Consider the following 11,457-nt stretch of genomic DNA (forward strand, 5'->3'; position numbering starts at 1 on the left):
TTACATAAAATCTCTAGTTTTTGACTTGATGTATTAAAATACTTAGGTTATTTTAAGTCACCGTAATAAAAAATGAAAGCAAAACATTTTATGCAGCACTAGTTGTCTGGGTATTGACAAAATAACTTACTGCCATCCCCTTTAATACATTCATTTTGGTTTGGAATCAAACCCACATTACAATGTTGGCATGCTAACAGCCAATTTAAAATTGTCCCTACCATCACTTCATTCATACCCAGAGCGACTGTTATCCCAGAAGTTGATAGTGAAAAGAAGAGGGATTTTGTATAGAGTTGGCTAAAAGTAAACGTCCAAACGCAGCTAAATAAGTTAAATGGAACTCTCACAACACCAGGTCTCTTGTATTGGCATGAGCCAACCCCACAGAACTGTGCATGCTGTCAGCAGGTGGTTACTTCTGGGTGCATGACAACCTACTGTTTGTGCAGATACAAGTTAGCACCATAGTTAAGCCATAAAAAAGGGTGCCTCAAGGCTCACAGGCACTGCTGAAACGTTCATTAATCCAAGCACTGATAAGATAATTGTTTTTACCAGGGCTGTGCTAGATGTCACAATTTGGCAAGTCTGTACAAAGGAAAGAAACTAAGTAAGCGAGTTCCAGGCCTGTCAAATTGGACATTGTTTCTCAGCAGCCTTTTGGCTAAATGAACCTGTCTGCTTAAAGAGCACACTCTTTCCTGGAAGAATATCGCAGTCCTGAAGCTGCAGTTCAGGACTGCCTGTCTCTCCCAGGTCACTCCCATACCTGTGCAATGTTATTGGTTTTAGCAGAACACATGTATATATAAGTTTTATTTCTTTTTATTATTATTATTATTATTATTATTGTTTAAATGTCAGGCACTTAGGAAAGTCAAATTCTTTTCTGAGCCCCAGGAGACCTGATGGGGATGATTCCTCCCCTCTCCGCCAAGTGTGGATGTACAGCCAGAGAACTGTTAGCCCTAGTGCCTATGTATGTCCTGGGGAACATCCACATGCCAATGCAGTGGTGATGCTTCTGAAAGCCACTGCCTCCAGGTGCCCTCAGCACACCTGCCATGAGGAGCAGGCCGCCTGTGTCCCCTCCAGTGCCTGCAGCGAGGGCAGTGCCTGGGCTGGCTGCCAGGCCCTGGGTGACAGCGGCCCTTGGCCCTCAGCAAGGTCACAGGAGCTGTATGTGTGTGTGTGTGTGTGTTTGTGTTTGTGTGCATGCGTGGAGAGAGAAGAGGGAGTTGTGTAGGGTAGAAGAGGGGGCACTTAGAAGGCTCCGACCTCCGTCCCCCAGGGCCGGTAGGGCTTGCCGCTTGCCCCACTGCCAGCCTGCTGGGGGCTGGATGAGGCTGACATGGCCAATGGCGGGGTGATGGCTGTAGCTGCTGCCACCGCAGCGGCAGCTGCACTTGGGGGGAGCATGGGGAAGGTGCTGGTGAAGGAGAGGGGGAAACTCTGGGCAGCTGCCGTGGCGGCAGCGGCTGCGGCATGAACGGTGGCCGAGAGGGAGAGGAGAGAGGTAGAGAGCGGGGGGACGCAGGGAGCAACACTGCCCGCTGAGGGGACCCTGAGGGCGGCGTCGGTGTGGGCGAAGGTAGCGGTGAGCAGTGCAGAGCCGTGGGGAGGCACTTCTGAGGAAAGTCTGCATGGAGCGGCCTCGGGGGCGTGGAGTCCATTGGGCTGCAGCAGGGCGGCCGGGAGGTGGTGGAAGGCGGCTGCCCAGTGGTGCGGGTGCAGCGGGTGGTGGTGGTGGGCCATGGAGGAGGTCATGGCAGCCGCTTCCCGCTGAGAGGCGCAGGTGCTGAGATGGGACACCAGTCTGACACGCAGCGGGTCAGAGGTGTCGAGGCCTTCCACAGATGTCAGGTACCTCGCAACTTCAGTCAAGCACTCCCGGAAGCCAATGCTCATGAAATCCATGGCCAGTGAGTGAGCATCAAAATAACCTGCAAGAGGTGGACAAAAGGCATGCTAAGCGCTAGGCCAACCTCCCGGCCGACATCAGGCAACACGGCCAGCCCCAGCCTCCCTCAGCCACCAGTCTGTCACTTACGGGTTAAGATTCGCAACAAGAAAAGTGTGTTCTCCAGCCTGTAAGTGATTTGTGTGACCATCCCTGTAACGCAATAGACTACAGTTGTTTTTGTACACTATATAAACGAAAGGAATTAAGACCATAAGTACTCGTGACTCTTGAAGAGATACACGATGCCGCTCCTGCAGTACCTCGGGAAGCCTCTGCAGTGCGGTGTTATGGTGTCACCCCTGCGCGTGTGTGAGGGACACATTTCTACACACAAAGAGACGGCGGGGGACCAGGCAGCTCGCACGCACTCTGCTGCCTCTGCTTTCCCCATGCTAGCATTCACAGCAACGCACTGAAGCTATTGCTTGACACTGTGAGACAGTTGTTGCAACTGCTGCTGAGGGCTCATCTCCTTCCCAGAGTCATTAGGACAATGTGGCATACGGTGCTATTTAACTACAAACTAAAAACATCTTGTCATGACTCTGCACACACACAATAAAAAGCTTTACTGAGAAAACGTTTTATGCAATGCCATTGCTAATTTGGAGATGGAAGACTGACAGTCACATAGCCCAAGAGGCATTTCAGCAAATAGCAGCTGGAGCTCCATAGGCTTGGGACAAAAAACATTCGGAAAAAAAAAAACAGTTTTATTAAACACATATGAAAAGATATTCCCTTTCTAAAAGGGTTTAGTATCAAATCTAGTGGTTAAGTTGCTGCTCTTCAGCTACAAAAATCAATTCCACTTCAGTTCAGAGGTGTTCTTGGGAGAGCAATGTCCTGTTACTCTCAAGTGGGCATAGTGGTTTTTCTTTTGCTTTCTTCAAAACTTTTTTATGGTATTTATGACTATGATGTGCATTAGTACAGATGGATCAAGTGCACTTATTATGGTGGATTTTGGCAGCAATATTTGCACCAGACCTTGCACAGTTTAGCATGAAATAACTGAGGTCTTCTTGAAAAAATCAAGCAGCTTAGAAGGCTGCTTTCACTTTCTATTGCTGTGCGTCCACATCGTAGAATGAACTCAGGCTCTATGAAGAAAGGTTGAGGGAACTGGGCTTGTTCAGCTTGGAAAAGAGGAGGCTCCAGGGATATTGTGGCCTTCCTGTAGTTAAAGGGAGCATATAAACAGGAGGGGGAACAGCTGTTTACAATGGTGGATAGTGATAGGACAAGGGGGAATGGTTTTAAATGGAGACAGGGGAGGTTTAGGTTAGACATTAGGAGGAAGTTTTTCACACAGAGGGTGGTGATACACTGGAACAGGTTGCCCAAGGAGGTTGTGGATGCCCCATCCCTGGAAGCATTCAAGGCCAGGCTGGATGTGGCTCTGGGCAGCCTGGTCTGGTGGTTGGTGACCCTGCACATAGCAGGGGGTTTGAAACTTGATAATCACTGTGATCCTTTTCAACCCAGTCCATTCTATTCTTAATTAATTACATTTACATACAATTAATCACATCTTCCTAAATCCCCTGCCTGCTATATACCACCTCTTATCAGTTTACAACAGTGCTTGTCATGCAAGCCACCTTGCCCACCTGATGCTGTACAAGACCCCAGAGAAAGCCTCTCCAGCTAGCAGCATGGTGAGTACAACATGTCGGGGAGTTCTGTCAGGAAGCACAGACCCCTCTGCCGCATCTGAACAATTTGTGAAATCACAGTGTTTTGAGGGAACTTCTGACTAAAACCAGGCAGGCAGGCAGGCAGTGGTGAGAGAGCTGTGTGCTGAATGGCGGCCAGCAGCTTGGCTTGAGGACTGTCTTCACATCAGAAGCCTCAAGACCTCCCTTCCATGTCTCTGGAATGCAGATGTGGAGGACATCGCTGTCCGTGGCTCCCTCTGTGCCTGAGCTGGCTCTGGGATGAGCAGTCCAAAAGCCCTGTATGTGCTGGCTCCCTGTCAATCTCCTGCGAGGTGGCCAAGAAACAGAAATGAGGACACCAGCCCACGTGGGAACTGAGCTCCAGGTGCTTAGGTGACAAGGCACGGCCACTAACAGCTCTTTCTACACCAACCCAGGTGTCAGTCACCTGAGCTCAATTTGCACTGAAGCTGCAATAAAACCACACCAAGGTCCCAGCCAGCTACTTGCTGCTGGCTAACAGCTCTTTGCTTTTGCTTGCTTGCCCTGTCAGCAAAAAGCGCTGGCCCCAGGCCAGACAATAACTTCACAGAACAATGAGACCATTGCCCACACCTGCATCAGGAAATATGGAATATACGCAGAGCTGGAAAAGCAGTAGCCTCCCTGCTTTGGCTTCTTCCCTGCCTGCTTCCCTATCTGCCAGAAAGGCACCAAAAGGCTGAAGCCATGTCAGCCTTTTTCCTGCTGTGCTCACACTGGATTCACCACACCACTAAATCTGAGAAGCTACCAATGCCACCCTTTCCAGCTCCATGCATTCTCAGTTGGCCACTAGGCCAGTAGGAGAAAAACAAGCTATCCCTAGCTCTCAGCACGGGGCACAACACAATGTAAGGGTTCTAGGACATGTTTCTCTCTCTTCCGATAACAACTTCTGTCCATAGATGAAATGATGGGACAAATCTTTTCTCTGACCAACAAAATTTCTGCTCCAAAAATGAGTTACGAAGTAGGAATAACTACAATTGCAAATAAAACAAGTATCAGCCTTGAAAATACCTTAGGAAATGATATTTAAAGCTGTTACTTACTTTGCAAAGTAAAACATTAAGTAAGAAGGAAACACAGGCTTAAACTTTGCCCAGCACTAACTTACAGACCTCTTTTCTTAAAGTTTGTTAATCCATCCAGTGAGATTACTCTTATCTCTGGGTCAGAAGGAGAAGATTAAGCCGCAGTGTTTGTGAAATAGCTGGGCATTATACTGATGTGCCACAAATCTCTGGCCCTGGAGTAGCAAGCAGGGCTCCTAAGGGTCACAGAGGTGGTTCTGGTTGGCTGCTGGTGGCTGTGGGTAACCTCCCCACACCATGAATCTCCTTGTTCTGTGCCTGGCAGCTCCCGTCCCCAGCACCTCGTCCCTGCCCCATCAGATAGCCACTCGATCTGACTCACTTAAAAAATAATCCCCAACAACATTTGTTTGAGGGTAGAGAGGCAGGGGAAGGAGCATTCCTGTTAAATCTCCCTAAAGAGTGGCCGTATCACTAGTGGTACAGATCTTGGAGAGATGGGAGCTGTTGCAGCTTTTATGAGGGAGACAGGCTGGGATAGCTGGGCTATGCACTGAAGAGGGAGGACACAACGAAGCGGCAACCACTGCTCTTGGCTTCTTAGCCTTGCTTGCTCTGAGCACCAAGCGAAACAGACTGTGGAAAACCAGTAAGCAACTACGCAATTAAAGACTGCACCATCACGCAGACACGAGACGATTTGAATTCAAGTTGCACACGCACAAAAAATTTGGGCGTTTCGTAACTTTCAAGAGCACTGCTTTCCCAGCTAAATAGGCATCTTTACAGAACATTTTTTCCTGCATACAGTTATATAAAATTAACATTTCCTTAGATTATATTTTGTACATCTGCTCAAGATACCAAGAAGCATATCTGTTATATGAAAGGCAATAAAATCCCTTTCACTTCTGACAAAATGAGCTAGCTACCAGTAAATCTTAAGCTTAGAGGTACTACTAACAAAAGCCTCTTAACACCTATAAAATATGTATGTCAGCTTGGTGTGAATTTTAACAAATAACAGAACACCAGCCTCCAGCAGGCTTTCCCATAGCCATTTGTTGTTATGCACGCGCTGATTTTAAGTTGAGCCCTGTAATCACTGCAAGGTACAGAGAGCTGCAGCAATTCTCTCACGGGCTAAAAACTTTTGAGTTTAATAAAAAGAAAGAAAGCGATTACATTTCCAGCAGCAGTCTCTTTTCTAGCCTGTACCTTTATATCACAATGGGTTAATGAAAAATGGGCTGATCTACATTACGGCAGTTTCAACTATAATGACGGTTAAGGGCACGGGATGTGGGACAGTTCTTATGGAAGGCAAGCAAGTTCTTTGCTCCAAATAAGCTGCAACCCCGTGACTATAGAGAACAGCTCGTGGGTGGCTGACATCGTTTGGCCTCCAGCCTCAGGGCTGTCAGCTCGCACAAGCAGGGCACGCTTGGCTCATGGCAGCAGGCAATCGAACGGGTCGACCGCACTGCCTCTGTGTCATGCAGGCTCTGGATGCAAGGAACCACCCTGACCTCTGACAAACACATCCAGCGTGTAAATAGAAGCTCAGATAGTGCTGCTATCAGTCTGCAGTCTTATCTGATACCTAGAGCTGCCTATAGCAGGCTGGATTTTGTTCTGGTGATGTCTAACCTCACATTTATAAGTCTTTCCAGAACAAAGAAAATACATCCACAATAATGAAAGCTCCTCTCCATCCACTTCCTTTGGTATAGCTGCTGTATAATGAGTTTTAACATTGGTTTTGTGCTACACAATTGTTGCCACAAACCTCCTGTTTATGTTTGGTGTTTGCCTATTTGTTTTGTCTCCCTGTGCCGATTTCAGTGCTCTTTGGAAACCCCAAACAAATCTCTGACTGGGCTGCCTGTGAATGAAGCCTTTACTCCCACAGTGTTATGAAAGCAAACACAAGCCCAGGGTCAAGTGCTTCTTTTGTCCCAGTAGTTCTTTCCCACGAGTTCAATCCTGCCATTAGCATTGATTTCCACCCCTTTAATCTGGAAACGCCTATCACAGCCCGTCAAAGTACTTTTTGCTGAAATTTCCCCAAGTAGCAGAAAAAGAAGCCATCTTCTCCTTACCTTTACCTCCAGTCGCTTGAAGCATCTTCAGATGATCCACTGTCATTTGCAGTATTTCTGCTTTTTCTAATTTGGCAGATCCCTTCGAGATAAGAGATTCATGTAAATAAAACTGAGCCCAGCCTTACGGTTTCAATTTCTCCTATCATAGGAACATTCCCAGCTTAATTCTTTTGTGAGCATCTGCATCCCAGACACTGCCTAATGACTACTGCCGTCTCCCTCTCAGTGACACAAGCACCAGCAGCACAACCTGGCTTTATTAAGACTACGGCTCAGTGTAACTCTGGCTTTGAGGTTGGTGCAGAGATGATGCCTTCATGAAATAAAAGAAGAGTCTCACTTTCAGCACATCTTTTTCAAGCAACCGACCCAAAAAAACAACCGAAAACCCACCGGGAAAGGTCTGCAGTGCTGGTGATTAAGATCCCCCTACAGCCTCTTTTGCTGCTTTTACCAGTAGGTGTCCCTATGGACACACACCGAAAAGTATCCTTCTTCCCTAGAAGCCTATTAATTTTTGACATGTCGTTTGGCTGCTGAATATTCTATTCTCATTCTCCACTGCAAAAACAATCGCACAGCCCACAGTTTTTTAAGTTACTGCAAGGCTGAGTTTGCAGGGACACGCAGCTGAACACTGTGAAAAAGAAAGAACTCTTCCAGCAGTGAGGCTCTTTGCTGTCACTGAGGATGGCTCATGGTGTTGTAGGATGCAAGTCCAAAGGCAGTATTAATACATTAATTTATAAATAAAACCTCAAACACACCTGGAACATACCCAGACAGCTGAGTTTTCCATGCGAACATTATCCCAGGCTCCCCCTCAGCATCAACAAAAATCAGAGCTGCACAAACTTTGGCTGCTGGCAGACAGCATCCTGCAAGCCAAATCTGCCCTCTGTTCCCACTTGTGCCACTTGCTGACACCAGACTCTCTGCAGCCTCTGCTGCTTCATTTGCGCTGCAGGTGAGCAGAAGAGGTCCGGGGGGCACCTCAAAGCTCAGCTCCAGGGGCTCAGCATGTGGCCAGGAGCGGGTGGAAGGGCAGTGGGAGCTAACAGTCTTGCTCGGACACTTCAGTGAGTGGAATGCCAAGGAGCTGGGAAAGGACGGGTGACTTTGTCTTTGGCATCTTACAGGGAAGTGTCAGGGAGGCTGAACAAAATACATCGCATACTTATTTTTACCCCGATCTTACATATTTTTTTAAATTCACTTATTGCTTTCAACATTTCTTAGGATGAATTTTGGTGTGAGGGCGAGTTTTTGATTAAATTCTACATTTTACATGCAACTGCATCCTGTGTTTTGCTCAGACTTCATCTTTTCCGTAGAAACAGCACAGGCCGTCTCTGGGCGAGTGACTAATAGCTAAAAACTGCACACTGCTGGGTCCCTTCCAAAGGCTCTGTAGGACTTGTTTTATAATGTTTGTGGGTTTCAAGAAGTAAACAATAAAATGGGACAAACAACTGTTGTCTCTTGCCCCTGTTTATCTAGCTGAAAATACCTCTGCCGCTCCACTCTGCCACAGCCTACGGAACAGTTCAGCTAAAGCCAGCAGGTACTGAAGTACATTGCAGGTGACACAAGTGATGCTCTTACTGCAACTGCAACACTTAAAATTTCTTTTTCATTGGCCTCTTGTTCATGTATTGAGCCTGGTACAGCGGGGCTCTGGCCACTCCTAGCTGCCCCAACAGTTCGGCACCCACAGGCTGCTCTCAGGGTTTACTTTCTGTATTTTATTTTCAGTTCCAAGAAAGTCAGGAGCTGTACTCTCAGTTGGTGCCTCTGCGTGAGACCCAGTGCCATCTGCACATACCCACGCATCTTCAAATACATTTGATAAAATATACATGCTGTTAAATATCAAATCAGGAGACAAAAAAAAAATTAAACTCAAGATATGGGAAAGTAATTAAATAATTTGAGCAGCAGAAACAAAACACGCTTTTTGCAGCACTGATGGTACTTGAAGCTTTCGCTGTGCAATTTCCCAGGCAGAAGCTGAACCCAGGTTCCCTGCGGTCAGCTGGACCTTGACAGCCTTCCCATCGAGCACTGCTCATTGAACGCCTTTGAAAGTACCACTGCCTTACCTGGATCTCACCGCTGGGCCTTTTCCTAGCCCCAGTGCACTGCTTTTACACGGCCACTTTAAAACCTGACTGATCCGGGCAGCTCGCTTGCTTCTTAGAAAATCATACAGATTACGTTGCAACTGCAACTATAGATTAAAATGAAAGTTTCCCTAAAGAAGGGGCAAAAGAGATCCAAGATTTATACTGATGACTAATTGACACACAGGTCTGGGGGGGTTGTTTTGTTGTTTCTTCTGTTTTGTTTTTTAACTACAGAGTAAAGCACATTTTTAACAAAACCACCACTGGAATTCATCGAAAGAACAGAGGCAACACGAACACTGTTACCCTTAAGGGAAAAACAAGCCGAAGAATGGAAATGTTTTTCGGCTTTATGATGAATTATGTTCCTAATAGTTTTGCCACAACAAAGCGCTTCACTGAGATGCCAGCTTTGTGCCAGATCAGGACACATACAGGATTATTTTAATAAGCTCTACAAGAGAACCGACATTGCCAGATGAGATACAGGATGAAAAAAAAAAAAAAGGGCTTACTTGTTTTTCAAAAGCAGTTGGCACCAGCCGCCTCAGCTCAGATAAACTGTTATTTATACGATCCCGGCGCCTTTTCTCTATAATCTATTCCCAAAAACAAAACACGGTAAGTTTACAGAATTGTTGAAGGGCAAAATTACAGCACACACGCAAGTTGTCACACGGGAAGAGAACGAAAGGACACGTACCCCTCTTCTTTTCTTTCTGGCCATAATCTGAGATGTTGTGGTTGGGGAATTTGGTCGAAGCACAGAACTATGGCTTTGCCTGGGAAATGACAAAAGTACATCAGGTGTTGTACAGTGTGACAAACTGCTCTCTGAAGACATCTTAGATTGCCCTATTGAGTGCCGTCACACGTTGCTTAGGACACACTGGGTTTTCAAAGAGACATTTTGTTTTGGATTGGTCCAGCCAAGCGGATTGCTCTGTGAACTGCCAGAACCCCCTGAAAGGTTCTCTAGCAGATGGTTCACCGTCCAGCACAGGTTTCATATTCATTGCATCTAAAATCATGCCTACAAATACAGTCCATAGAACTGCATTCAAAGGAAAAAACATGGACGACCTTTACATGATAGCTGGAACAGATAATCTTAAGAGGCCCTTTCCAACCATAATGATTCCACGCCTCTATGCTATCAGCAGCAGATGTACGCTATGTTACAGGCCTGGCCAGGTTTTGTCATTCCTGTCACCTCAGCGGGCACTCACGCAGGAGGGCAGCGCCCTGCCAACACCTGCTACCTCTTCCAACACCATCAGCACAGTGCTTTTACAATCTGCTTTTACAACTGCACTGCCTACAGCCACGGAAGGGTCTCAACCTCATCACGAACAGGCTTGCTGTTTGACAGACTGTCCCCAGTGATGGGGACAAGCCGGGGCTCAGTGCCCATACCACTGCGTTGCTCTCATTGGCCCTCAGACTCGAGCTGTCCCTGCAGAGTCCCCCCCGACATTTCCTCCTCCTTCCTCCTCTCCCCCCATCCCACTTCCCCGAGTGGGGAATCCATCTCCACTGGCTCACAGCGGGGTTTGCTGCTGTTCCCATCCAACCACTGGACCCACAGGTCATTTCCTACTGGCTCCGATTCAGTTCGGTTGCTCGGCGCCGATCGGGAGCGACTTCGCGAACAGATCCCACCGCACGCAGTGCATCACGCGGGGCTGCCGGGCGGCTCAAGCACCCCCCGGGCCGGTACTGCCCCGAGCTCCAGGAGGCGCGGGGGTTCCCAGATAGCTGCGGGCTCCGAGTGGTGCCGGAGATCCCGGAGCAGCCCACACTCTCGAGTTTCGGGATGCTGCCGTTATGGAGTGCAGGGTTTTGGTGCCCAGGGTTTTGGCCCTCGGCGCCCGCGCGGGTGGGACTGGGGGGTGAGGGGGCGAGCCTGGGATGTGGGTCCCGCTTACCCGCAGTAGTTGTTCTCGCTGCCCACATCGATGGTCTCGTCCATGTCGCTGTCTGAGGTAGTTTCCTCGCAAGGTCGCTTCATCGCGGCTCAGCCGGCAACCGGCGTGGGGCAGACAGAAATAAATCCGGACGGAGGCTCCGGCCCGGCACGGCACGCACCGCACCGCCAGCAAAGCGAACCGTCTCTGAGACGCTTTCCCACGCCGCGGCACAGCCTCAAGCGCGCCGGCCCGCCCCCGGCCAGGCCCGCCCCGTCGGGAGGACTGGACGGAGGGAGGCAGGGCGGGGGCCGCCCACCCGGGAGACGGAAAAAAGTCTCGGGCGAAGGTGCCGGGATCCGCGAGGAGAGGTAACGAGGATCCCGGCCTTGGGAGGGAACGAAGGGGCGACTCTCGGACTGTACCCCCACTCCGTCCCGCGGGGCCCGGCGTGGCGGCCGGCCGGGAGCAGGGAGAATGAGCGCCGGGGGGGCCGGAGCCGCGGTGCCGGCGGGCGGCGGCACTTTGCCCGATGCCCCCTGTGGAGCGTCGCTGGGCCGGGGGGGAGGGAGGGAGGGAGGGGGACGCAGCGCTCGGGTGCAGGTGGCTCTGCGCG

At 49.0% G+C, this 11,457-nt stretch overlaps 1 protein-coding gene across 1 annotated transcript; it reads right to left on the bottom strand.

The window, feature by feature from the left end:
* Positions 1-1,266: 1,266 nt before the first annotated feature.
* On the bottom strand, positions 1,267-10,945 carry HEY2 (hes related family bHLH transcription factor with YRPW motif 2; the record flags this gene model as incomplete). The annotated part of the gene is made up of 5 exons (XM_079549947.1): positions 1,267-1,946; positions 6,806-6,887; positions 9,450-9,533; positions 9,638-9,716; positions 10,863-10,945. The coding sequence occupies 5 exons, from the start codon at positions 10,943-10,945 to the stop codon at positions 1,267-1,269; spliced, it is 1,008 nt and encodes a 335-aa protein (XP_079406073.1).
* Between the last annotated feature and the right edge of the window lie 512 nt (positions 10,946-11,457).

Source organism: Tetrao urogallus (genome assembly GCF_951394365.1).
Source record: "Tetrao urogallus genome assembly, chromosome: 2".
NCBI classification, from domain to species: Eukaryota; Metazoa; Chordata; class Aves; order Galliformes; family Phasianidae; genus Tetrao; species Tetrao urogallus.